At 54.8% G+C, this 26,570-nt stretch overlaps 3 protein-coding genes and 1 pseudogene across 8 annotated transcripts in view; 1 reads left to right on the forward strand and 3 right to left on the reverse strand.

Moving 5' to 3' along the window:
• Window positions 1-2: 2 nt before the first annotated feature.
• Srrt (serrate, RNA effector molecule) lies at window positions 3-11,042 on the reverse strand. Of its 6 annotated transcripts, none has more exons than XM_028863393.2 (20): window positions 10,737-11,042; window positions 10,359-10,498; window positions 6,600-6,728; window positions 6,254-6,400; window positions 5,868-6,056; window positions 4,028-4,197; window positions 3,748-3,932; window positions 3,522-3,620; window positions 3,334-3,448; window positions 3,000-3,181; window positions 2,746-2,807; window positions 2,573-2,651; window positions 2,148-2,336; window positions 1,594-1,767; window positions 1,361-1,514; window positions 1,082-1,275; window positions 771-927; window positions 523-612; window positions 292-397; window positions 3-210 (listed from the first exon to the last, which is right to left on the reverse strand). In XM_028863393.2, the coding sequence occupies exons 2-20, from the start codon at window positions 10,478-10,480 to the stop codon at window positions 135-137; spliced, it is 2,619 nt and encodes an 872-aa protein (XP_028719226.1). In that variant the 5' UTR covers window positions 10,481-10,498; window positions 10,737-11,042; the 3' UTR covers window positions 3-134. The 6 variants fall into 6 exon arrangements, with proteins under 6 accessions (XP_028719226.1, XP_028719224.1, XP_028719225.1 ...); XM_028863391.2 differs by having other exon boundaries at window positions 292-418; window positions 10,737-11,041; XM_028863392.2 differs by having other exon boundaries at window positions 523-624; window positions 10,737-11,041.
• A 2,142-nt stretch (window positions 11,043-13,184) lies between these two features.
• On the forward strand, window positions 13,185-14,162 carry LOC114688929 (annotated as a pseudogene).
• Window positions 14,163-14,639: 477 nt separating this feature from the next.
• Window positions 14,640-19,089, reverse strand: Trip6 (thyroid hormone receptor interactor 6). The gene is made up of 9 exons (XM_028863399.2): window positions 18,718-19,089; window positions 18,334-18,461; window positions 18,093-18,221; window positions 17,460-17,843; window positions 16,858-16,951; window positions 16,592-16,761; window positions 15,393-15,571; window positions 15,051-15,171; window positions 14,640-14,930 (listed from the first exon to the last, which is right to left on the reverse strand). The coding sequence occupies exons 1-9, from the start codon at window positions 18,824-18,826 to the stop codon at window positions 14,799-14,801; spliced, it is 1,446 nt and encodes a 481-aa protein (XP_028719232.1). The 5' UTR covers window positions 18,827-19,089; the 3' UTR covers window positions 14,640-14,798.
• Window positions 19,090-19,669: 580 nt separating this feature from the next.
• Window positions 19,670-26,570, reverse strand: part of Slc12a9 (solute carrier family 12 member 9) — an 18,294-nt gene continuing 11,393 nt past the window's right edge. The window contains 5 exon segments of the mRNA XM_037198524.1: window positions 19,670-20,661; window positions 20,664-20,945; window positions 25,044-25,254; window positions 25,859-26,070; window positions 26,268-26,485. Coding sequence (XP_037054419.1) covers window positions 20,057-20,661; window positions 20,664-20,945; window positions 25,044-25,254; window positions 25,859-26,070; window positions 26,268-26,485 — 1,528 coding nt within the window. The 3' untranslated portion in view covers window positions 19,670-20,056.

The following is a 26,570-nucleotide window of genomic DNA, read 5'->3' on the forward strand; positions in this document are numbered from 1 at the left end:
AGTTAAGAGACACTACCAAAGTGCTTTTACTAGCAGGAAAAATAACGTACAAAACAATCTCAGCTGATGGGGTAAAGTAGTCGGGTACAGATGGTAATGGTGTAAAGAGAGGGCAAGTGGACTGTTCAAAGGGCTTAAAAGAAATCAACGTCATCTGGGGCATCCAGGTCGCGGTACTCCACTATGGCCCTCGGGTCTCCTCGAACCATCCTGTGAAATAAAGGAGTGTGAGGAGACACAAGTCCCTGGCAGAGGAGGGGAAGAAGCCTGGGTCCCTCCTTTCAGGCTCACCTGTTCCGAGGTTTCCCAGGATATCCTCCTTGGCCTCGAAACGCATCATAGTTCCCGCGGCCGGCACCATATGGAGCATGGGGGTATGGAGGCCCTCCTGTTGGGACTGCAGGGCGGACAGCACCAGCTATGAGAAAGACCCGGGTTGAACTAGAAACTGACCTCAACCTCAGCCTAGCTAAGCTGTGTAGCCCCCCACCAACACCAAGCCCCTCCATCCTTTCCACTCACCTCCATAGCCCAAGATGGGAGGCCGGGGCTGACCATACGGCATCAAGCCCTGGGGCGTCTGGTGTGGGTAGGGAAGTCCTGGGGTCAGGCCTGGGGGGAGTACAGCAGGACAGGAACATGAATTACTGCGGGGGAGGAAAGGGGTGACAGGGGTTCTAGGAATGCGGCCTGGGGACTGGTGGGTAGGCTGCTTCTCAAGGACTAAGGAACCCAAGAAGAGATGGGCAACCCCATGGATCGTATCTTACTCTGGGCGGGGCCGGGGGGCTGAGCCGGCTTGATCTCGGGCAAAGCGGGGCGCTTGGCGTCCGTGAGGAAGTTGTTAAAAAACGCCACCTCCTTCTTCACCTCTTCGATCTTCTCCGCGTGCTTGTTGAAGATGTGTTTGCGCACAAACTCCGGGCCCTGGGGGAAGAGGGCGAGGACAGAGGACGCTGCAGGCCCTTCCCTCCGACCCCCACCTGGAAGGTCACAGGCCTCCTCCAGTCCTTTGGGGGTCCTGCTGCCCCAAGGCCACCTCCCACTCCACCCACCAATTAAGTCTCTTCACATCCCAGACCTTGAATTTCTTGCCACTGAGAGGACATAGCCACTTATCCTTGCCCAGTTCCTGCGTGTTGGAGGTGACAAACTTCTCTACTTCCTGCTCGGGGTCTTTGCGACCCATCTTCTGGGCCTCTTCTTCAGAAAGGGATTCGCGCACACTCAGCAGTGGGGTCAGTTTCTCCTCAAACGTCTTCTGCCACTCCAGCACTGTGTGGAGGACAGGGCAGGATGAGGGGGCTGGAAGCAGGGGTGAGGAGGGACAGAAGACAGACTTGGGGGAGCTGGAGTGTACCTTCTCCGTGGCTGATCCGGTTGGGAGGCATGGGCCCCCGGACGTGGATTATGCCGCAGCGGTTAGGCATCTCATCCTCATTGGGGTACTCACAAGTGTTGTAATAATCCAGAGAGTGCACAATGCGCAGATAGAGGAGGAGTTTATCTAAGACCTGAGGGAGGGGACACACAAGGTCACGACTCAGCCCTGCACCTCTCAGCCATTCTACCCCAGGTGGTCAGAACCGGCACCTTGATCAGCTTCTCATCCCTCTCCACATTGATCTCGGCTGGGTTGCCTTCCTTGGGAGGCTCCTCAGGAGGAGGCCCTCCACTGCTCCCCAGAAGCTCCTCCTCCTCGGCACTCACTTCCTCAATCAGGTAGTCAGTGATGTTCTTCAGGATGGGGTTTTGCGAGGGCAGACTCTAACAGGGATGAGACGGACAATGAGGCAGAGCAATCAACCCAGAAACAGACACGAGGAGGTGCTTCCAACCACTCGCCACAACCCTAGGCTCTTCCTTCCTGGCCCAGAATGACTGCGCTGCTGTTGGGAGCTGGGGGAGACACCACCCAGAGGGGCAAATAAGGGAGGTGGTGGGTGGGACCCAGGCAGGGGTCATGAAAATAAGGAAGTGAGGTAGGTCAGATGGCAGGTCAGGGGTAGTGAGTTATCTCGGTTGTTCCGTCAGTCACAGACTCAACTCCTGTTCTACACTTTACCCCATTCCCACTACTGAACTGGGGGGGGAGGGGCACAAGGAGCCATTGGGTGCACTGGAAACAAGCCCCGGGAGTCACTGACTGTGGGCGCGGGAGGTGTCCCGGGCTCCGAGGCCCAGAGCTGGGTCCTGTCATCCAGGGTGTGGATCAGCTTGGCGGCTAGTTTGATGTCATTGCGCACTATCTGTTTGTGCTGTGTGATGCCGTTGATGTTGCGGACACGCCGGGTCAGATCTCTGTTCACACCAGGACTCAGTTCACACTCGCGGAGCTGTAGGGACACAATCAACAAGCTGGCCACCCACTACCCCTGAGGACTGGGCCCTATCTATAACCCTGGTGGTTAAACCCAAACTCCCCAGGGACGGGGACCCGAGGGGTCACAGCCCCACGCTTCTCAGACAGAGTGAAGCAAGGCGAACCTTCATGGCTACAAGTGGTCATGGGAGAGGTGGACAGGCAGGGCCTGGCGATGCTCCCTCCCTGCAGCCTGGGCCCAGCACTTACCCGGATGTTCTGCAGGTTCCAACATATCTCTTTAATGTTAACACTGCGGTCAAAAGTCACCCAGCCACGGCGAAAAAACCTACAGAAGAAAGCTTGTCAGCACAGTCCTGGATGGAGCCAAGGACCCACTGCCTCGTCTCCTCGCACCATCCCCACGGTGTCCAGCTCCTCACCTCCTCTCGGGCTGGGGCTCTGACAATGCCACTCGCATAAAGCCTGGGTATCTTTTACAAAGCTGCAGGAACCAAGGAAAGAGAAGCCAGTGACTCCACTCCCTCCTCATCTCCACTCTTTAGAACCTAAAGAAGTAGCCTTCACCCCAGCACCCCAGAACCACAATGCACACCAAACTATGGCAAAGGCAGCCTCACCCCGGAGGATGGGAAACTCACCCCAAACCCGCCCCCAAGCCCGCTGTCCCACTCACAGAGATGATCTCTGCCCTGGAGATGTTGGGGGCGATGTTGCGCATGAAGAGCGAGCACGTCTTGTGCAGGGGCCGGGGCTTACACTCCAGCCCGGCAGCAGTAGCGGCGGCGGCAGTGGTGGCATCCTTAGGTTTCTCCCTCTCCTCCTCCTTGGGCTTCTCCTTCTCCTTAAGTGCTTCTTCTGCGCAGGAAAGAGAGAGGAACTGGTATGGGGTTCTTGACTGGGTGGAGCAGCAGTCACAGCAGGCATCACCCCACAGAACCCCTTCCCACCAGACTGTCCGCAGCAGCTCTCTCTGACCCCCACCCCCCCAGTAAAACAAAGGAGCGCACCCGCCTCCTCCTTCTCCTCCTCGGCTTGCCCACTCTCCGACTCGGACTCGGACTCGGACACGCTGCCCTCATCGAAGCTGTCGTCACCGCTGTGCTTCCGGTTCCGCTTCTTGCTCTGTGGGAGCAGGAGCCGGTCAGTCAAGACCCCCTGGATCCGCCCACACCCCTGCCTCACGCACACACCTCACCTTTTTGGGTTCCTTCTCAGTCTCTTCCTTCTTCTCCTCCTTGTCCCCGTCGGCCTCAGACTTCTTGGTCTTGTCGTCATTAGAACTGTCGTTTTCAGCCTGCAGGAAGACAGTCTGAGAACGCCGACCTCTCCTGGGGCTGCTGCTGCTGCACCAGGACCCCAGACCCCCATCCCCAGGTGGAGGCTCCAGCTCCCTCAGCCCGCCTCGCTCGCTCGTTCGTGACCTGTTTGCCCTCCTCTTTCTTCTCCTCCTTGTCGTTGACCTTGCGCTCTCCGTCCCCCGGGCCTGCTCCAGCACGGCCCTCCTCTTTCTTGCTGGCCTCCCCAGTCTTGCCCGCCTGTTCCTCCTCTTCCTCCTGCTCCAGGATTCGGAGATCATTCTCCGTGCCGCCTTCCATCTTAATGACAGCTACAATAAGCAGCAGAGGTCATGACCCACAAACTCAGGCTTCCACGCCCAGCCCAGCCCAGTCCAGCCCAGCCTCCCGGCCGCTAAGCCCACACCTGCATCTAACATCTTCACAATGGCGTCAGCTTTGTCTATGTCCAGGAGAAGGTTATCAAACCAGCCGCTCTCCATGAGGGACAGAAACACCTTCAGTCGGTTCTGCAGGGCCCCCCGGGCCTCCTGCCGGCGCTTTCCCACCTCATCAGGGTGGTACTTGGATCGGAACCTGAGGAGGAAGCAGCAGCAGGGTGGGAGAAACAGCAGTTACCACAGGCCCAGGCCAGGCTGTGGGGAGGGGCCCAAGGAAGGCGGGGCCGAGCCTCTCACACCCACAGGAGGTCATCACATCAACAAAGGGGTGCACTAAAACCACCCAACAGCCAGAGGAGCCAGAGGTCATGCTCTGGAAAGATCTGGGGGAGCACCAGGAACTGGGAGTTGTGAGGAGGACTGTGGCTCTGGTCAGGCCAGGCTCAGGAGGGCAGCTCTCCCCTGTGGGAAGCACTAGTGTGGGAGCGGCTCACTCCCAACGCCTCAGAGGAAAGCTACTTGAGCAGGAGCCCCCGAGACCTCCCTCTCCTGGCCAAGCCCAGCCGAGGTTCCCGCCAACTCCCTCCACCCCAGGTGGAGCCAGAAGGAGACCTGAAGTGGACCAGATAGAAAAGCCAAAAGGCAGGACACCTTTCTTCCCTGGTGGGAGAAGGCAGGGAAGGGACAGGAGAGAGCGAAGGTGAGTGAGGCCAAGTGCCCGCACAGCCTCGGAGAGGCCCGTGGGAGAGAAAGAGGGCTGGAGGGTCAGGGTTCGGGGGAGTGTGAAAAGGAAAGCATTTTAATAGGCCTCTGAGGGTAGAAGGAGACCAAAGCAGAAGCAATTGGGGTATGAGAAAAAGAGAAATGGGGAATGTAAGGAGGGCCCAGAAATCTAAAACAAAGACAGACTAAGGGTTAAGAAGACAAAACAGGAAGTGTTCAGCAGAGAGAAGGACATGGACAGAGAAAGATGAGGTTCATGAGCGGTCCAAAGACACACAGGGCAGGCAGTCAGAGGGGCACACGAGGACAGGACAGGACAGGCTGAGCAGAGAGGAAGGCCGCAGGCGTCACCTCCAGGATCTTTACCTTGGCTGCTTGGTCAAACAGAGCTCAAGATTTAACTAGTGGCGCCCAGGGCCCATGCTGGCTGGCGGGCTGCCCGCTGGCTCCCGGCTGGGGTGACCGGCCTAGATGCCCCGCCCCCGCGGGCCTCCGCGGTGGGGGCCCTGACTGACTAGCTGCCTAAGCAATACATTCAGCTAGACCACTGCATTGTGCACAGCGGTGCCCTGCCTGTCTGCCTGGCCGGGCCCCGCCGCTCTGCCCAGGGGCTCATGTATGGGCTGGGTATGGTGGGGGTGGGTTTGCTCCGAGCTCCGTCGATGAGCGGGTGTAGTTCCCAGTTCTGGCTCTTTTCAAGGAGGAGGAGCAGAAAGAGGATGAGGAGGAGGAGCAGGAGAGGGGAAAAGATGGTTGATTAAAATTAAAACATCCACATAAGGAAAAAAAACTCAAATTCTTTTTTCTGTCAAACGACCCTGAGATCTTGGCTGTTCTTGTCTGGCTTCACTGGTTGCCACACTGGGTCCTGGTGACTGGGGACGACAATGACCCACACCAACACGAGGGTCGCAGTCTTTGCGCTGCCCCAAGAGGCTAAGGAGCTCTGGTCAGCTGCCTGGAAGTGTCCCAGCGGAGAAGGGAGATGGTGGGGTCCCACCAGTCAACACTCTCCCTCCCCTCCCCCACTCCCAGGAAGTGCCATGTGGGGAGACTGGAGGAGGACAGGGCTGCAGTTCCTCCAGTCAGACCAGAGAAAGGGGCCGGGGTGGGGGTGGGGGGCAGACAAGCAGGGGCACTCACCACTCCTCATCTTTATGAGCCAGGAAGAAGTCCTGCATCTGCTGCCTTCTGAAGTCGAGCTTGTAGTCATTGTAGCGCTTGACTGCCTCGGTCTCATCCACAGAGTCATCCAGGGACAGGAGGAACTCTTTGAAGGACTTCATTATGGGTGGAGGCACCCCCAAGTCAATCTCCGCAATGCTGCCCAGCCTGGGGGGGGGAAGGCTTGCTTGTGAAGGGAAGTGGAGCCGAGGTAGTCAGACACCCCGTCCTTGGCCCACACGCCCACCACCCCAAGCAGTAAGTGCTACACCTCACAGGCACCCACAACCTAGCTAGCCCTCTCTGGCAGTCCCAGACACTCCCGAAACCTGGAAATTCCCTTCTCCCCAGAACCCCGGCTTTACCTGGCCTGGATAGGCAGGACGTGGTGCTGCATGATGTGGACGTCTGGGTGGCCCCAGGGCTGGGGGGGGCCGTAGGTTGGTCCCCCACCCCCCCCAGCATAGGGCATGTCATAGCCACTGTGGTATGGGTCAGAGCTGTGCTCATCCCTGAGGGTGGGGGACACAAAAGTCAGATACAGAAAGACCCAGACCATCTCTCCAGAACACGGACAGGGAAGAGGAGGGCACACGTAGGACAGTCTCTCACCCAAGGGATAAAGGGACAAAGCACGCTGGTGCGTGGGACGACCAAGACAAGGAAGCAACCAGCTTTCAGCAGCAAGAGAGGAAAGGGATGCCACCTCACCAGTCTCTCCGCATGCGCTTTTGTGGAGGGCTAAGTTCGTGGCGAGGGGGAGAGAAACGCTCCCTTCTGTTCCGGTCATAGTCTCGATATTCACCCCGACTGCGGCGCTCACGACCACGGTCCCACTCTCTGGAAGTAAGAACAAATCACAATAATAAAGACGGTAGCTAGGATGGAGATGTGGATGCATTGGTGGAAGGCCTGTCTAGAACACACAGGCCTAGCCGCGAGTGGTGGTGCACGCCTTGATCCCAGCGATCAGGAGGCAGAGGCAGGCAGATCTCCGTGAGTTTGAGGCCAGCCTGGTCTACAAAGGGAAGTTCCAGGACAGCCAGGGCTACACAGAGAAACCGTCTTAAAAAAAGAAAGAAAGAAAGAAAACACAGGCCTGGGTCCCTTCCCTACCACTGCACACGAGCAAACAAAAACCCAGCAGCTTGTCAGCTGTGGTGGCTCACACACAAGCGGCCTGGCACTCCCGAGGTGAGCAAGCTGATCCTTTTGAACCTACCTCCTGCTTCCATTTCCCGGGTGCACAATCACAGGCACACTTCACCACACCCACCTACCTCAAAACCACCCGTTAATACCCATTTCTTTATAGCTAGTGCTTCCTGAGTTCGCTCCACACGGAGCCGGGCCGTGGCCCCAGGCCTGCCGCCCTGTCCAATAACTTGAGGCGGCGACCCTAAACTGCATAGGCTTCCCATGAACTCACTCTGTACACTCGGCTGAACCTGAAATGGAGATCCTTCTGCCTCCGTTTCAAGAGGTGAGAGTATAAGGTTCTATCACAAAGGTACTTGGGGAGGAGCACTGTCCTCATCAAGGTCTGGCTTAGAAGAGCCTCTATAGTGATAAGATGGGAGGAAGACAACCGTCCCCACACACACATGTATTATCATGTAAGGAACACTTCAACGGCTGTTTCAGATAATGTGGGTTATGCTTCTGGCTTCCACACAAAGTTAACAGAATCATGCTATGCTGGCAGAGATCTCAAACTCTTAAACTCAAGCAATCCTCCTGTCTCAACCTCTCAAGCAGCTGGGCTAGGGAGTTTTTTTTTTTTTTGGGGGGGGGAATATTTATCTTTTAGACAGGGTCTTTCTATGTAGTTCTGGCTGTCCAAGAACTCACTATGTAGACCAGGCTAGCCTCAAACTCAGACATCCTCCAGTACCTGACTCCTGGGATTAATTAAAGGTGTGAGCCACCTTGCCCAGTTCTCTTTCTGTTTTTTGAGACAGAATCTCAAAATCTGTAGTCATGGCTGGCCAGAACTCTCTACTTAGACCAGGATTGTCTCCAGTGTGCACAAACCCTCCTGCGTTTGCCTCAGGGGTGTGATACAGGTGTGAGCTCTCTCCTTGAAGAGGCAGTTTAAGAGTGAGCGGAAGCAAGCGAGGTATAATTCTACACATGAGAGCAAACTGAGCTACATAACACCCTATCTCAACATTAGTCGCACTGTTTCACCAAAACCACACCAGCAGGCTAGGGCTGTAGCTCAGTGGTAAAACACTTGCCTAGAATGTTCAATGCCCTTCTGTTCATTGTGCTACCAGCTCTTTGAGCAGTTCCTGCTGATTCTCACTATATAGTATAAGATGCATTTCACAGGGTATGGGGGCACAAGCCTTCAATCTCAGCACTTGGGAGGCAGAGGCAGAGGCAGAAGCAGGTGGATCTCTGAGTTCCAAGGCCAGCCTGATCTACAAAGTGAGTTCCAGGACAGCCAGGGCTACAGAGAAACCCTGTCTCAAAAAACAAATGATATATTTCATAAAAGACTGCTCATCTCAGAACAGTCTAAACACTAGGACTGTCAAGTTCATACTGATAGATACAAGTTTTCTAAACTCTGTTTCAATCAGCAAGTTCCATTAGCAACAAATATTGACAGCGTTCTTCTAAGTAACAACTTCTCTTCACTTACTCTCCCTCACAAGTCTGCTCCACTAAATAAGGCTGAAGCCCCAGTGTTGACCCCGCTCAAGTAGAACTGCACCTTCAGGCTCCCTGGCCAACCACACAACTGCTCTTGCCCAAGGCTGCAGCCACCCCACAGCACACACACACACAGCACAGTGCTCTGTTATGCACACTTCTCATCCATCACTCATCCTGAAAACCAAACCAGAAACAAAGACTCAGCGTCTATGGGGACACTAACTGATGTGCTTTCTTCAAGCTGGCGTCCTTGTCCTGAGCTCTGTGCCAAGGCACCTGAGGCTTTAACCAGCACTCCTGAAGCACCACTAACAAAGGCAGCAATGTGTCCAGACAGTTTGGGAACCACTACACCAAGTATGTGTCTGAACTGTGTCGTGCCTACTGACCTCAAGCTGTTCCCATCACCTGTGCTTAGGGAATTCCCTAGATATCCAGCTAAGTGACCCTTTCCCATGGCTCTCCCCAACACTACACTTACGCCTTGAACACTATCTGCTCCTTAGAACCTGGTTCCTCTGCAATGACCCCCGCTCATGTCTATTTGTGGCATGTACCCAAAGCCACTCTGACCTCACACTACTGAACTCTGAAGGACTGCATCTAGTGTCAGACTCAGAAAAGCAACTCTGAGCTTCTTCTTTCTTGAAGAAGCACAAAGGAGAGAGCTGGGTATGGTGACTCACTCGTAACTCCAGCACTGAAGAGGCTGAGGCCTAGGAATCAAATGGTAGCTCACAACCATGTCAACTCCACTTCCAAGTATACCACTCTGTTCTAGCTTCCTACAGGTATCAGGCACAGCATAAATACAGGTAAGATAAAACACTCAAACATTAAAAAAAAAATCTTGCTGGTGGTGGTGGCACATGCCTTTTTATCCCAGCACTGGGAAAGCAGAGGCAGCTGAGACTACATAGAGACCCTGTCTCAAAAAAAAAGATAAGCTGGGTGGTGGTGGCGCACACTTTTAATCCCAGCACTCAGAAGGCAGAGCCAGGCGGATCTCTGTGAGTTCGTGGCCAGCCTGGTCTACAGAGCCAGTTCCAGGACACCAAAACTACACGGAGAAACCTTGTCTCAAAAAAAAAAAAAAAAAAAAAAAAAAAGACAAAACAAGCAAACAAATAAATAAATGATGCAATTTACAAGTAATAAATACCTAAGTACTCCCTAGACTGGGGGCGTAACTCGGCTCAGTGCTTGCCCAGCAAGCACAAAGCCCTGGGTCCCATCCCAGGCACAGCTTAAACAAGGATGTGGTGGTGCATGCCTGAATCCCAGCACTGGGGAAGGGAGACAGAAGCTGAATGTCATCCGCAGCTACCCAAAAAGTTCCAGGCCAACAGGGCTATAGGAAACTCCATCTTTCCAATGGAAAGAAGGGAGGGAAAAGGAAAGAAATGCAAACTCCTGATGCCCGAACAAAGACTGATTTTCCCACTCAAACTTTTCTTCCTAACGCTTCGATCTGTTTATTCGTCTTTATTGTTCTGGTTTGAGATGGGGGTCTGTGGCCTTAGGCCTGCATGAAAGATGCAGTGGCCCATCCAACCAGCTGGGTTGGGCTCCCGTCCACCCCTACTTCTGGCTGTCGCTTTGATCTTAAAGGCCTCTCAAAATCTGAGACAACGGTGAATAGATTGAATCACAGAAAAAAAACAAAAAAAAAACGGTCCAATGGTGGATTACATCCTAACAACATTTTATAAGGGAAAAGGCAATGCAAATATAAAGTGGGACGGAATAACACCTCGGAGCGGAAAGGTTGTGTCTGGGGGGCGGGGTACGTTAATGTTGCCTCACCGGTCATTCCAATCGTCCCCTCGCCGTCTCTCATCTCTCTCCCGGGAACGGTCATAGTCGCTGCGCTCTCTTCGAAACTTGTCCCTGCGCCTTCGATCGTATTCGTCATCGCTGTCCCCCATAGCGCTGTCAGAGGAGGCCTGGGGCCCGGCGGCGGGTGGACAAGGTGGTGATGAGCCAGGGCCAGAGGAGGGGCAGGCCCCCGGGGGCAGCGCGCCCGCCTCCCTCCCGCCGAGGCCGGCCTGCCATCCCGGGCTGGGCGCTCGCTCCGACAGTTTCCCTGAACCCAGGGGTTCCCCCTTGTCCACCCCCGACGCCCCCGGGCACGGTCCTCTCCGGCCGATCCCGCCACCCGGGCCTTTCCTTCCCCTCCCCCACCTGGCAGCGGCCGGGGCCGTTGGGAGCGCGCGCCGGCGGGCTTGTTTTCCGGGCGGACCGGAACGCGCGACGACGGGGTCGCAAGGAGGGTTGGACGGAGACGCGGGGATTCTCGGGCCCGGAGGCCGAGGAGAGACGAGAGGGAGACCGCGGAGGGTGAGGGGGACCCGCGCGGACAGTGCGCCACCCCCGGAGCCCGGCTTCTAACTAAAACAAGCCCCCGGCCAAACTAAAACTAAGAGAGAAAGAGAGAGAGAGAGAGAGAGAACAAGGGAATGATGGGAAGAGGGTGGAGACGCGGAAATCTCGCGCGGTTTTACGACAAGACTCGCTCAAAGCGCTAGGAGCTACGGAAGCTGAGCGGGACCAAGCCTGGCCTCCTGAACGTGGTCGTTCCTTTTGAACACGAGGAGGATGGAGATGGAGAGTTTCGCTGCCCACTAACGTCTCCTGGGTCGGAGCTAGTTTGCATCCAGAGGTGGCGTTGCAAGAGCCCTGGGCTGGGGCACTTTTTGACCTCTTCAGGGGTGGATTTGCCCTCTCCTCCTGCTATGGATGGGTTTGAGGACTGTGGGTGTCCAGGGAATAATGCACAGAAGCAACCATTTTAAAGGCATCGCCTCCCACCATTTTCTTCTGCCGCAGAAACCCACAGTATGTGCTACCTGCAAAACGCATCCTTCCTGCTTTTCTTGGACAGAGGCGCCTAATAGTGCAAACCGTGCAAATCTCAGTGTTAATGCCCATTACTTTAATGGGAAGCAGTACGTAGCAGTCTGGAAACAACTACCGGGATCCAGTGGCTCCCAGTTGAAACGCATAATTCCCCAAGATAACACTAAGCCCTTCTCAATGAATAAAATACCAAGCTAGAGAATGGAGCATGCAACAGCCTTGCTCCCAGCAAGAAAATCCCAACATGTAAAAAGGTGTCTTTATGCCGGCGGTGGTGGCGCACACCTTTAATCCCAGCACTCCGGAGGCAGAGCCAGGTGGTTCTCTGTGAGTTCAGGCCCCTGTCTCAAAAAAAAAAAAAAAAAAAAAGAGTGTCTTTACAACAAGGGCATTTAAAAATTTAGTACAGTCATGTTGGCACAGCCCTGCGATCCCAGCTACTGAGGAAGTTGAAGCAGGAGAATCACAAATTCAAGGGCTGCAGAATGAGTTCAAAGCCAGCCTGGACAATTTAGTGAAACCTTGTCTCAAAAGCACTTTCCAAAAAGGTCTGGAAAGATGGTTCAGTGGTTAAGAGCACTTCCTGCTCTTGCAGTGAGCCAGAGTTTGATTCACAGCATCCATTATGCCTGGTGGCTCACAGGCTGTTAACTCCGGTTCCTGGGGATCTGATGACCTCTTGTGGACTACAAGGGCACTATGCTCAAATGTACGTATACCCATACATACACACTACACACACATAATTTTTTTCTTTGTGTAGCCCTGGCTATCCTGGAACACCCTCTGAAGACCTCTGCCTCCCAAGTGCTGGGATTAAAGGCATGTGCCACCCCACCCAGCTCATCCACACATAATTTAAGAAAAGGGAAGCAACCGGGTGGTGGTGGTGGTGGTGGCGGCGGCGGCGGCAGCGGCGGCGGCGGCGGCGCACGCCTTTAGTCCCAGCACTCGGGAGGCAGAGGCAGGTGGATCTCTGTGAGTTCGAGGCCAGCCTGAGCTACAGAGCAAGATCCAGGAAAGGCACAAAGCTACACAGAAAAACCCTATCTTGAAAAACCAAAAAAGAAAGAAAATGAAAAGAGAAACAGTGGTATATATAGCTCAAAGATAGAATGCTTGCCTACCAAATGAAAAGACCTGGGTTTAGGATGTAAGAAACCAAGGAGAGGAGGCTAGGGGGTACAGTTCAGTGGTAGGGCATTTGTTTAGCCTGGGATGCATTAGAATCTGTCCTTTATAAAGGTAACTTGTCAGACCCTAAGAAGGACAGAGGGATCACCCTGGGAAGGGGAAATAGATAAGATCTCCTGGGTAAACTGGGGGGGGGTAGAGAGGAGGGGATGAGGGATGAGAACATGAGGAATCAGGATGGTTAAGTTAGGGGAGAGATGGAGAGGGAGTGCAATGAAAGAGATGGGGTTAGGGAGAAAACTGGTGCAGTGAAACTCCCAGGAATCCACAACTGACCCCAGCTAAGAGTCCTATGGAGCCGGGCGGTGGTGTCACATGCCTTTAATCCCAGCACTCTGGGAGGCAGAGGCAGGCGAATCTCTGAGTTTGAGTCCAGCCTGGTCTACAGTGAGCTCCAGGACAGCTAGGACTACACAGAGAAACCCTGTCTCGAAAAACAAACAAAAAGACTCCTAGCCAACAGTGCCTGATCTGGTTTTTCCTGTGAATACCCTCATTGTCATCAGAGAACCTTCATCCTGTAACTGACAGAAGCAGCTGCAGAGATCCACAGCCAAGCACTGGGCTGACCGCTGGGAGTCCAGTTGAAGAGAGGGAGGAGGGATAATATGAGCAAGGAGGGTCCGGATCATGGCGGGGAAAACCCACAGAGAAAGCTGACCTCACTCGTGGGAGCTCGCGGACTCTGGACCGACAGCTAAGGAGCCTGCATGGGACTGAGCTAGACCCTTGGCATGTGGGTGACAGTTGTGCGGCTTGGTCTGTTTGTGGGGCCCCTAGCAGTGGGACCAGGACCTGTCCCTGGCTCATGAACTGGCTTTCTGGAACCTATTCCCTATGGTGGGATGCCTCGCTCGGCCTTGATGCAGGGGAGAGGAGCTTGGTCCTGCCTCCACTCGATATGCCACACTTTGTTGACTCCCATGGGAGGCCTTAACCTTTCTGAATGGAGACAGAGGAGGAGTAGATGGGGAAGGGGGGGGTAAGAAAGGAGGTGGGGGAGAGAACGAGAGGAGAGGAGGGAGGAGAAACTGTGCTTGGTATGTAAAATAAATAAAAAGCTTTGTTTTGTTTTGTTTTGTTTTGTTTTAAAAAGTACCTCATCTGGCTTTAGACTATGCCATGGCATCATGGTTAAATGCACCACGAAGGTCAGCATCACTGGTAAGCACAGGACCTGCTCTAATGATGCCCTCTGGAAAGTGGTAAAGAAAACTGAAATCAACTAGCATGTCAAGTACATCGGCTCCTTCTGGGGCAAGACCAAGATGAAGAAGCAGGCCATTAGCATCTGGCACTGCGTTCCTGCATGAGAACCGCGGCTGGTGGGACCTGGACCTGCAACACCCCGTCGAGGTCAGTCAAGTCGGCCGTCGGAAGACCAAAGGAATCGAAAGACCAGTAGAAATGAAATCATTTGAGAAATCCCTAGCCTACAATAAATGGGTTAATTTATGATGTAACAACAACGAAAGCATAGGTTCGAAGCCGGGCATGGTGGCACACGCCTTTAATCCCAGCACTCGGGAAGCAGAGACAGGCAGATCTCCGCGAGTTCAAGGCCAGCCTGGGCTACAAAGAGAGTTCCAAGACAGCTAGAGTTACAGAGAAACACTATCTAGAAAAACCAAATAAACACATAAATAAAGTACAGGACATCATTCTTTTTCGGCACGATCTCACTATGTAGCCCTCACTGGCCTGGAACTCACTATGCAGTCCAGGCTGGCCTTGAACTCAGAGATCCGCCGGCCTCTGCCTCCCAAGTGCTAAGATTTGAGGTTTACATGGTGTCATCTTATAAGATTCCAATGAGGTGCTGGAGAGATGGCTCAGAGGTTAAGAGCACTGACTGCTCTTCCAGAGGCCCTGAGTTCAATTCCCAGCAACCACATGGTGGCTCACAACCATCTGTAATGAGATCTGGTGCCCTCTTCTGGCCTGCAGTCACACATGCTGTATACATAATAAATAAATAAATAAATAAATAAATAAATAAATAAATCTTAAAAAAAAAATTCCAATGAAACAGCAGACTTGAAAGTGCTTTTAAACTCTTCGGGGATTATTATTTCACGAAGAGAGGAGGAAGCAACGGTGTTTGGCGACCAACAGTAAAGGTTGATGTCGGGGCTGGGGGGCGGGGAGGTGATGGATGGGGGCTGAGATCCCAGCAGGTACTTCTAGGAAGAGTCAACAGTCAGTGGTGACAGTGGCCGAGAGCTCTTGGATGCGCCAGGCACTGCAAGCCTTGCACAGGATGTGCCCGTCCAGCGGGTAGCAGCCTTGACACTCACCCTCAGAGGACAGCAGCAGCCCACACTCCTATGGAGAGAAACCGCGCCTTCCCTAAGTGCTCCGTGTCTTTTCCCTTACTGTTCTCCCGCAGCCTCCCGGGCTCCGCAGAGCCCTTGCTCCTGGTCCGGGGACCGCCCCCCACCTCACCTCACACTTGTAACAGCCAATGTGGAAACTTCGATCCAGAGCAACGATTCTCACCGTCTCCTCCTGACCTGGTTCTGGCATGATGGCCCCACCACACACTGAGCACCGTGGGGCAAATTTCCTGAGGTGGAAGGGAACCAAGGGGGCTGTCAGGTCCCTCCCTCCCCACAGGAGGCTCACAGTGCAGCCCAGTGAAGGAGGAAAGGGGGAGGGAAATGAGAAGGAGTGGAGAGATGGCTTTTGGGTCTTGGGGAAGAAAGTGATGTCAAAGCAGGAGAGGACCAGAAGTTAGACAGACGTGAAGACACAGGCTAGGTCCTATATTCTGAGTTAAGGCAAGACCTGTGGAAATCCTCGATGCAGTGGATCTGGCTGGTGGCATCCACGGTGAAAGGGATGCCATCGAGGCCACGGTGACACACCACACAGGTGAAGCATCCAGGGTGGTAAGCCTTCCCCATAGCCCTCAGGATTCGGTCTAGGATGGGTTCAGAGCATGTGGAACACTTCTCCAAGGTGGCCTCATGGGAGAGAGAGGAAGGAGGGTCAGAGAGGGAAGCCACGGCAGTCAGGAGGCACACTGGTCTCCCACCCGTCCGGAGTGCGGAGTTCCCTGCACAGGAGTCAGTGGGAGGTGGTCTCGGCACGTCAGCATTGCAGCGTCTAGACAAGGAATTTAGCCTCCTCACACTTCCTTTTCCGGTTAGATGAGTCAACAGCAATGCCTGCCTCTGAGGAATGTTGTCAGACTTTCACAAATTACCTCAACTCTAAAATGCCTTCTAGCTGGGCATGGTGGTGACTGGCACACATCTGCTTTCCTAGCTCTTGGGAGGCTGAGGCAGGAGGGCCCATGACTTCAGGGCCAGCCTGGGCTACATAGTGAGACTTGGCCTGGAAGGAAGGAAAGAAGGAAGGAAGGCAGGAAGGCAGGCAGGCCGGCCTCCCACTTGAAAGGAACAGCTGTTCTCTGCCTCCCCTCCCCCTTCAGCTAGAATCCACATTTAACTCCTTGGTCTGGGGGCTGTAGCTCAGTTGGTAAGGTGTTTGCTTAGCATGCACGAAGCCCTGGGTTCTATTCCCAGCACCACAAAGAACAGATCTGGTGGGACACACCTGGAAGCTCCATACCCCGCGGACAGAAGCAGGAAATGCAAAGTCTTCCTTAGCTATACATAAGAGTTTCAGGCCAGCCTGGGATACATACTGCCCCCAAAACAACTAACAAGCAATCAAAGAAACAAAACCCCAAATCTTCTTTTGGTTGATGGATCAACTGATCTTTGGAAATGTGCGCCAGGCTGGCTTCAAACCCGCTTTGTAGCTGAGGCTGGCCTCAAACTCCTGATCATCTCTCCTCCAGATAGGTCACCACCACGTCCAGCTCCTTCCTTCTTGTAAATCAGCTTGAATCCCCAGCTTCAAGCCCCCTCTGTCTTCTACCCATCTGACTGAGTATCTGTCCCTCTCTTGGATGGGAACCCGCCTGCGCCCATCCTGATGCGTGGTTTACCCCGCTCTCCCCCGGCCCAACCACTCACCACATAGCAGCTCTCACAGTACGCCCTCCTCTCCACAGCATAGAAATGCTGGCCCCGGAGCTGGGCCCGACAGGTAGAACACACAAAACAACCAATATGGAAGACACGGTCCAGGGCCACAACCCCAGCCCCATCGCCAACGACGTCTTCCCCACAGCCACCACACCGACCTGAGGATTGAGAGCAACAGATCCGTCTGCACGGATCCACGACACCGGACCCACCGTCTCCTCCCTCCTCCCAGCCTACCCACCGGGCCAGCTCACCAAAGTACTCCCCGCTGGGCGGGTGGCTCATGTCATGCACCAGTTTCTTGGTCAGTCTCTCTAGTTCCTCTTCGGGAGGTTGGCTTAAGGGGACCTACAGTGAGAACCAGGGCTTTGTGGTCCGGCCTAGCCTCTGACTGACAGATACCATCAATAATCCGTAAGGTCAGGAGCCCTGGAATCTCATCTGAGAACATCTCTCAGAAGGTGATGGGGTGGGGTGGGGTGGTGGAAGAACCCTAGCCCCCCCCCTTTGGCCATCTGACCCTCGACCTCTGAGTACTACCAGGATTGGTGTGTTCGTTTATTTATTTTTTGAGACACTGTCTCATATAGCCTAGGCTGGCCTGGAACTCGTTATGTAGCCAAAGACGACCTTAATCTACTGATCCTCCGGTCTCTACCTCCCACCCTGCTTGGTTTATGTGGTGCTGTGGACAGAACCTTGGGACGCCTCGATACCACGCAAGCAGTCTACCAAGTGAACTACATCCCCAGCCCTAAAACCCAGTACTGTAAGTACCACCCAGCCTCCGTGCCACCCAGTGTCCTTCGATGACCACAACCCTCGGTGCCCCACCCCACCCCCACCCCAGACTTACCTGGGGCCCATGCCCACCTCCTCTTCCTCCTCCTGCTGGGCCATGTATCCCAGCGGCATCCTCCTTAAGCCCTGGTCCCGGCTCACGGTGGCTCCTATAGCCAGACCCCCAGACTTCACCACGGCCCGGCAAAGGAAAGTGGGGGCCTGGAGGCGGCCCCGAGGCCTGAGGGGCTCCCCGCCTCGGCAGTCCACAGCCTCTCACGGGCTGAGCCACCTTCACTTGTACAGGGAAAGCAGGACCAGCGGGCGTGCTGGCCGTAGCGTAGGAGGCTGGGGTGGGTCCGCCATAAGGGGATGCTGGGAGCATAGGGCTTGGACCGGCACCTCCACTGGGCTTCAGAGAGCCTGCGCGGTAAGCGTGGGGTGGAGGGGCCTCAAAAGCCTGGGGAGAGAAGGGATGCAGAAACACTGAGTAGGACCAGATCCGACGTCCATGCACGCCCAGGTGGGAACCCCAGGGAAGCAATGATTGCTGACAAGTTCCCACGGGGCAAGGCCTGCCCGAGCTAGGTGTTCATCAGTTGCAAAGAGGGTAGGTTAGGTCGGGGAGTGGAACGGGTGGCTTGAGGCTGAGAATCCACAGAAGGGAACTGGCTGGCTGGGGAATGGGAAGCAGACACAGGACACAGACCTGTCGGTCTGGTCGCCGAGGAGGAGGATGACTGCGACCCCCGTCCAGATCAGCCAACATGCTGGTAAGCGAGTCTATCTCAGCATCCAGGCTTCCAGGGCGGATGACGCCCCTGTCTGGCGGGAGCCCCTGGAGACAGAGCCAGAGCAGGGAGAGTAAATACAGAGCACACAAGCCCCGGGCTCCTCTCGCCTTCACCCCGACGAGGAGACCCACACCGACCCTCACCTCCAGCACTCACCTGCAGGCGCTGGGGTGCTCCGTGGGATCCCACCCAGGTAGGCCCCCGGTCGTCTGGTACCCCCGGAGGCTGGTAACATTGTTCGGGTGGGAGGGGGCAAAAGTTGACCCTGGGGTGGGGCTGGAGTGCTAAAAAAGGGAGGGAAGAGAGGTGGGAAGGGAGAAGGGTACCTCGCGGAGGCTGCCCTTCCCGGGGCGCCTCTCCGAGTCCTTCGCGGACTCGGGGCATCTGGGAGCGGACAGGAGTCAGGGAAGGTTGGAGCAAGGGTAAGGGCCTCTGGCTGGGGGAAGAGGCAGCAGGAAGCGGACAGGCAGCGGGGAAGAGGTGAAGGCGAGCGGCCAGTGGCTCTTCCGCCACCCCGGGGTGTGAGAGAGGAACACTTACTTGCTCCGTGGGCCGGTGGCGGCCCCAGGGCGCCTCGGGGAAGCGCTCTTCCCTGGGGGACTCGGGAGGGCTCTGGCTGCTTCGGGGGGAGCCAGGTGGGCCCAGACATGGTCTGGAATGGTTACTGCACTCCAGACAGAGGTCAGGGCCCCCACAAGCCCGGAGCCAGGGGCCTCGAGTCCCTTCCTTCCCCTTCCGTCCCACGCCCCGCTTGGGACTCCCGCAAAGAAACTTTTTCTTGGCTTTTTTTTTTTTCCCCTTCCTCCCCAATTTTGGGGACGGCCACGCCCCCTGACGTCACCGCATTCCTGGGGGAGGGTCACGTGGTCCCCTAAGCCCTAATCTGCAAACCCTCTCTCTCTCTCTCTCTTTCTCTCTCTCTCTCTCCTCTTCTCTCTCTCCTCTCCACTCTCTCTCTCTCCCCCTCTCCCTCTCTCTCTTCTCTTCTCTCTCCCTCTCTCTCTCTCTCTCTCTCTCTTCTCTTTCTCTCTCTCTCTCCCTCTCTCTCTCCTCTCCTCTCTCTCTTCTCTCCTTTCTCTTTCTCTTCTCTTTTCTCTCTCTCTCTCTCTCTCCTCTCTCTCCCTCTCTCTCCTCTCCCTCTCTCTCTCTCCCCCCCCCTCCCTCCCCTCTCCTCCTCCTTCTCTCTCTCTCTCTCTCTCTCTCTCTCTCTCTCTCTCTCCCTCTCTCTCTCCCTCTCTCTCTCCCCCCCCTCTCTCTCTCCCCCCCTCCCGTTAAGAAAGGCCCGCCCTCCTCCGGACCCAACCACAGGGTGGGCTGCAAACTGCTGCGGCCCAGCGACTCTCGCGGTGATCCCTGCTCCAGCTCCGCACGTGGCAGCCTCCCGCCGGCCGGGACCCTGAAGGTTCTGGTCCCCAACCCCCCTTGCAGATCTCTCCCTTCCCTCCCGCCTCCCTCTGGCCTCCCCACCAGCAGGGCTCCACCAGCCAGCCCGTAGTGTTTTGGTCTTTTATTAATGGTCAGTAGTTAGAAAAATAAAACAAAACACAAACATCGCCACCCAAGGACGTCGGGGAGAGGGAGGCGGTGCGTCTGTGGCCAGGATGGGGACACTGAGGTAGCCTAGAGTCACAGAAGAGACCAGCCCCTCTGGTCAAGGCACCAGTGAAGGAAGCGGAGGCAGGCCAGGGACAGGGCCGCGATGTCCTCCCCTGTACAATGGGGACAGCCACCCGGAATTAGTGTACTGTGTCCCCCCATGCAGAGGAGACCATGGTCCCCTCAAAACATCATCCGAAGGGCAGGGTCCATGGGGGAGGGGGTCCATTGTTCAGAACGGGCCTGGGCCCTCTCCATCCATCCAACGCTGTGTGAGCAGGCATCAGAGATCAGTACAGGTGACCGGAGTGACGCCATGAACAAGAAGGGTGGGACCCAGGTCACGGCTCAGGACTTCCAGCAGCGCCAGGTATCTGGGGTAGCGGGCGGGATCGGCAGGCGGTCGAGGCAGGTAGAGGAAGGTAAGGGCTGTGGTGGGCCCCTCCTCCCCATCCCTTCCTTCAGGGCCCCCAGGGCCGCCTCCTCCTGTGCCTCGGCCCTGCTGGGCACGCACCAGGGCGTTGGCGCTGCAAGCCAGAGCCTCGGCCTCTTCATCTCCTCGACCACCGTTCACAAAGTCCCCTTCCTCCTCCTCGGGCTCCCCGGTCTCGGCTCCTTCACCCCACGGCACCTCTTGCACCTCTGCCCGGATCCTGAGTTGACTCAACAGAGCCCGGAGCCGTCCCTCCGCTGCCCCAGGAGCCTCCCTAGGCCCCAAGCACAGGAAGATCCGGAGCCGGGCACTGTGCCAGGCGGGCACCATGCTTAAGATGGTAGCCATCTGCAGCAGGAAAAGGCCACAGACGTCCACGTAGCCGGGCCCACCCCGGGGCCGCAGCAGGTTCAAGGGCCACACGTCCACGTGATGGAGCTGAGCGCTGCTCCCGACCCCCGGCTTAGCCGCTCCGGGGGCAGAGCCCCACAAGCCCGGGCGAGGACCACATTCTTGTTCATCTTGAGAGCATCTGCCACCGTGGCCACGTAGTCCTGGGGACTGAGAGCCCGGGGGCTCCCAGGAGCCCGAGGTGGAGGGAACAGCGTGCTCAGGGCCGGCGACCCGCCCTCTCGGGTGCCCTCTGCAGGCTCGGAGAAGGCAGGGTCTGTTAGGAAATGGTCCTGGGGTGGGGCGTCATCGTAGAAACCGAGCACCAACGTGTTGGGCTTCATGCCGCCTAGGGGCAAAAAGAAGGGAGGCAGGAAGGAACAGAAATCAGGCTGAGGGCTGAATTTACACCACATAAAACGCGCCCACTCACACTTAGGTCACCCATGAGGTATGGCATCCCACTTGGCTGGGGCCCTTACAGCAGCCGCATTATACACACGTTTGCACAGTGATTGGGCTTTCTCAAACACTTTCACATGCATTTATTTGACTATCTCCAGGAATAATCTCCCCCACTTTAAATATGTAGATTTCACATTACGAATTTTTTTTTTCTTTTGCGGGGAGCGGTACTGGAGATTAAACCTGATGTTTTACCCATGCTCGGCAATCAACACTGAGCTACATTCCCAGCCTCATTTTAGATTTTGTTTCAGGTTTTGTTTTGGGTTTTTGCTTGCTTGCTTGCTTGCTCTCTTGCATTTATCGTTCTGGGACAGGGTTTCACTATGCAGCCCTGACTGGGCTGCAGCTCACTATGTAGACCAGGCTAGGCACAGACTCAGAAATCCACTTCCTTGTCTCCTGAGTACTGGGAGTAAAGGTATGCGCTTTAGGTTTTTGTTTTTTGAGACAAGCCTAGGACAACCTAGGCTTGCTTGGAACTCTGTGGCAGAAGATGACCTCAAACTCCTGATCTTCCCGCATCCTCCTCCCAAATGCTAGAATTGTAGGTGTTCATCACCACCATCCTATGAAGTTCAACAGACCTCAGGGCTTCATGCATGCTAGGTAAGAGCTCTACCACTCAGCTCCAGCTTCTTTTAAGGTTCTTTTAGCGTTAGGGCCGGTTCTTATCCACCATAGGCTTTAAACAGCTCATCTTTTTCACATTAAGAGAGGCCACTTCAGCCAGGCAGGATGCCCCTCCACCTGTAATCCCAGCAACTGTGAGGCTGAGGCAGGGAGATTGCTACAGTTTCAGGAGCATAGCCTATAGAGCTACAGAGGGAGAAACTGTCTAAACCAGAAAACAAACGGAGGAAAACCCAGAGACTGAAATCGAACTCTACTGAGGAAATGAGACTTCTTAGGTAGCTCCGGCTAGCTTTGAACTTACAACCCTCCTTGCCTCAGCCTCCAGAGTAGCTGAGGTTACAGCATGCATCACCAGGCCTGAATGAAATACAATCAGATAGCCTGATCGTTCAAGCCCATGACCGCAGTCACCAGAGAAGGCACAACCCAGGCAGACGGGGCTGCGGCTTCCTTCCACTACAAAGGTCTCAGGACCGTGATCTGCAGTCTGGTACCCATGAGGAAGCAGAGAGCATCTGGTTGTTTAGCAGAGGCCACATCCTGGAGAAAGCACTCACCTCATTTGAACCTTGTGCCAACACTGTGAGATAAGTACTGTTTATTCGCCCCTTTTACAGATAAGGAACCACCCTCAGGGCCCACGCAATGAAGTCACTGGACTAAAGAAAGCCTCAGGCCTGGAAGGGCCTGGGCACAGAGGTGACTCTCTCTGTTCACACAAGAGGCCGTTCCCGGACCTACCTAGCTGAGCTTGGACCAACCTCAGTGACCCAAATCTCTTGTCCCAATGATGCAGTAGAAAAAGCATGGGCCTCTCAATTTCCTGGCCATAGCTGTTGGAGTTCGTTTTGTTTTTTTAGCTTTTTGTTTTTCAAGACAGGATTTCTCTATGTAACTCTGGCAATCCTGGAACTTGCTCTGTAGACCAGGCTGGCCTAGAACTCACTCACACAAATCCACCTGCCTCTGCCTCCCGGATGCTAGGATTAAAGTTGTGTGCCACCACCACCCGACCCTCCACCTTATTTTTGAGACAGAGTCTTAAAGAATCTAGAGCTCGGGCTGGAGAGATGGCTTAGAGGTTAAGAGCACTGACCGCTCTTCCAGAGGTCCTGAGTTCAATTCCCAGCACCCACATGGTGGCTCACAACCATCTGTAATGAGATCTGGTGCCCTCTTTGTATAAATAAATGAATAAATAAATAATAAATAAATAGAATCTAGAGCTCACTGCCTGGGCCACCCCAGCTGGCCCCACGGGCCTTCCTGTCTCCACCTTCCCAGTGCTGGAATTAGATGAGCACAGAGGTGCGTTTACATGGTACTGGGGATTGGAACTCGGGTCCTTTCGTTTACGCTGTGAGAGCTATACCCGCTACGCCACCTCCCCAGCCCCTTTCTGCTGGAGTCTTCTTCCTCAGGGTGAGTGTCACGAGTAAAGTGCTCCGGGTAAATGCCACTCAGTGATACCCCAAACCTGTTAGCAGGAGGGCACAGCAGCTGACCCAGCAAACCAAACCGATCACCCACCGCCCTGGACTATTACCAGAACCCTGCTTTACACCAAGCAGTGCGAAGTTCAATGCTATTGACCTTTAGCCTGACTGACGGCAGGTGCAGAAGGAGGTGCTTACTCAGATGACAGACACTAGACTTGGGATTGAGGAGGCTGAGCGTGGAGGTGCCTGGAGTGCAAGGCTGCAGGCCTCTCAATATGAGTCACAGAGCTGGAGCTGCCTGGGGGTGCAGGCCTGTAATCCTAGGTGCGTAGGAGGCTGAGGCAAGAGGATCTCAAATTCAAGGTCCTCTTGGGCAACTTAGTGAGACTCTATCTCCAAAAAAAAAAAAAAAAAAATGGCTGAGATGTAGCTTTAGCTGTAAAGTATCACTAGAATCCCCAGTGAGGGGCTGGGGTGTGACTCAGTGGTAGAGCCCCTGCCTAGAATCCCCCAGTGAGAGGCTGGGGTGTGACTCAGTGGTGGAGCACCTGCCTAGAATCCCCCAGTGAGGGGCTGGGTGTGGACTCAGTGGTAGAGTCCCTGCCTAGAATCCTCTAGTGAGGGGCTGGGGTGTGGCTCAGTGGTAGAGTCCCTGCCTAGAATCCTCTAGTGAGGGGCTGGGGTGTGGTTTATCAGTAGACCACTTGCCTAACTCAAGCAAAGCCCTAACTTCAAACCAGGGTGTGTGTGTGTGTGTGTGTGTGTGTGTGTGTGTGTGTGTGTGATGGACAGGAAGAGTCACAGAGCTAGCAATATTCTATTACAAAGCATCACTCATACACCCCCGTACACTGTGCTAGAGCTCATCTGCCCTACTGCCACCCTGATTTCGTTGTTGGGAGTGCGTCTGTAAAGCGAAGTCTGACCTAGAACTCTTGCCTCAGAATCCCAACAAGGGCTCAGGCGTGAACCATTCACTCTGGCATTCGCTATTACCAGAGCCTTTCAGCAGGCTCAGTATCAGCTAGCCAGTGACTTTGCTGCCCAACGATCATTTCGGTGTCTCAGCTGTCTCTTGCACGGCCGGTTAACAACCTTGCTAATACTATACTTGGCAACTGACCACCCAGCCTCACTGGATCTCAGACACTAAGCAGGATTAACCCCAGTTAATATTTAGATGGAAGAAACTCTGTTTTAATGGCGCTGTCTAAAACCCAACACATTTTTTCAACGCTTTGGAAAAATACTCTCCAGAGTCCTAATACTCTCTAAAAAAAAGAAAGAGCCGAGGATGTGGCTCAGTTTATAGAGGTCTTATCTAGCAGGTACAAAAAGCCCTGCGTTCCATCCCCAGCACCTCGTAAAGTGGGCATGGTACTGCATGCCTGTGATCCCGAGCAAGAGGATCAGTAGGTCAAGGTCATCCTCAGCTACAGAGTGAGTTTGCAGCCAGCCTGAGCTCCACTGGACCCTGTCTTTAAAAAAACCAGGGCCAGTGAGATGGATCAGTGAGTTGGGGTGTTTGTGGTCAATTCTGATAATCTGTGATAAATCCCTGGGACTGACATGGTAGATGGAGAGAACTGACTCCTGAAAGATGTCTTCTGACCTCCACACATGCACTGTGGCATGCTTACACACACATGCACACACACACACACACACAAATGATTTTTTTTTAAGCCAACCACAGACATCATGCCCTGTCTATGACACGTCTCCAATTAGACACTGTGGTCACTGTTAGATAGTCTGCTTCTGTTATCTTTGGCTACGGTCTTATCTGCTCTGTATGGTGAGTTCCTTTTGCGAACTATGGTCTAGTCGATTCCCTGGAGGAAGCGGGCAGAAATGGAAAGGGGCCACTGAGGGGGCCTGAAGACATCGAGGAAGGGGAAGCTCACCGAGGCCAGAGATCCGCAGTAGATGCTGAGCGCCCTGGCGCACAGAGGGTGACAGAGTGAGGTCCACAAAGGCCTTCACTTGGGCAAGGTCCACCAGGCTCAGCCACGCGCCATACTGCGGCTGTACCGGGTCTGAGGGTAGAGAGTCTGCAGAGAAAGTAAAGGGAGAAGGTGGGGTCAGGCAGAGACTCCTGACCGCACACTCAGGGGACTAGGGCAGGAAGACGGCAAATCAAGGCCCGCTGGACTACGTCGGGGAGAACCTACCTCACAAAAACAAGGGCTGGCAATATAGGTCAGTAGTGCAGTGTTTGCCCAGCTTGAGCAAGGGACTGGGTTCAGTCCTCAGCAGTTCAAAAACAGGAGAGAGACAGAGACAGAGACAGAGACAGAGACAGAGAGACAGGGTGGGGAGACAGGCATTGACAAGCTCAATTAATATTACAAGCGCTGTAATTCATTCTGTTACTAAGCGGGTGGTAACCCCTGCCTAGAACCCCATGAGGGGGGGTGGCTCAATGAAGCACATTGTTGCCTAGACCCTCATGAGGGCTGGGTGCTCTGAGAGCCCCTGCCTAAACCCCCAGTAGCTGGTGTGGCCAGCAACACTGATGTTTAAACCTTACTCCTCCTAGATCAAACCTGCTGAGTCGGCAGAAACAAACCTCTAGACAAAAGAGAGGACAAAGTAGAAAGTCACTCCCAAGGTCCCAAGTGAAAATGGCACACATAGAGTCCCGTCCTTACTGGTTGTCGCAACGTACAAGCAGGACCCCGAGTTTCCCCCTCACGCAGCAGCTGGCCCAGACACTCACATGCCCTTGCGACTCCAGCGGAGCATATACTCGCACCTGGAAAGCAGGGAAGTGGGAGAACACATAAACCGGGTGGAGACAGGAGCTTCCCAAACGGCTCCACCGCCTTCCAATCCGCAACATGTAAACAGCTTGCTGACGAGCCCACACTGTCTGCTCGCAGCCGGAAAGAGCGGCAAAGAGCCTATGAGAGAAGGGACCCACCCGCCGGGCTATGAGAACACATCAAGGCAGGAAGCCACCCAGGCCAGGTGTGGCCTAGGAGAACAGGTTGAAGTGGGGCGTGAACGGGCAAACGGAAGAGGAGCGAGCGCTCAGGGGCCCTGGAACACCGCCGGCACGTTGCTATCCCGCCCCCGACCTCAGGCTCCATCCTCATCTCATTTGTTGCCCAAGGCTTGTTTCTCACGAATGGGGCGGAAGCCACTCAACTCAGGAAAGACAGTCCCGCGCATAGTCCACCAGTAAAGACGGACCATGGCAAACAGCGTGTTAAGCTCCCAGCCAGCACATCCAGCGGAAGGACCGAAGAGGTAAGCATTATCAAAAGTAGCCAAGACCGTCCAGAGCTCAGTGGATAAAAACGTTCCTGCTCCCCTATGACCTGAATTCATCCCGAAGGTACAACTGGAAAAAAAAAAAGAAATATTCAATTCCCCTCAAAGCCCCCTGCCCCCCACCCCCCTCAACCTCCACACACACACCACATGCA

Source organism: Peromyscus leucopus, chromosome 23 (assembly GCF_004664715.2).
Source record: "Peromyscus leucopus breed LL Stock chromosome 23, UCI_PerLeu_2.1, whole genome shotgun sequence".
NCBI classification, from domain to species: Eukaryota; Metazoa; Chordata; class Mammalia; order Rodentia; family Cricetidae; genus Peromyscus; species Peromyscus leucopus.

Coding starts and splice junctions, on each gene's coding strand:
- Srrt (XM_028863389.2), bottom strand. CDS start 10,480: ATGGGGGACAGCGATGACGAATACGATCGAAGGCGCAGGGACAAGTTT. Junction 3,449..3,521: donor CTGAGAAGGAACCCAAAAAG/GTGAGGTGTGTG, acceptor CTGCTCCCACAG/AGCAAGAAGCGGAACCGGAA. Junction 2,337..2,572: donor GGAACCTGCAGAACATCCGG/GTAAGTGCTGGG, acceptor GTGTCCCTACAG/CTCCGCGAGTGTGAACTGAG.
- Trip6 (XM_028863399.2), bottom strand. CDS start 18,826: ATGTCTGGGCCCACCTGGCTCCCCCCGAAGCAGCCAGAGCCCTCCCGA. Junction 18,222..18,333: donor GAGCACCCCAGCGCCTGCAG/GTGAGTGCTGGA, acceptor CTCTGTCTCCAG/GGGCTCCCGCCAGACAGGGG. Junction 17,844..18,092: donor CTCGGCGACCAGACCGACAG/GTCTGTGTCCTG, acceptor TTCTCTCCCCAG/GCTTTTGAGGCCCCTCCACC.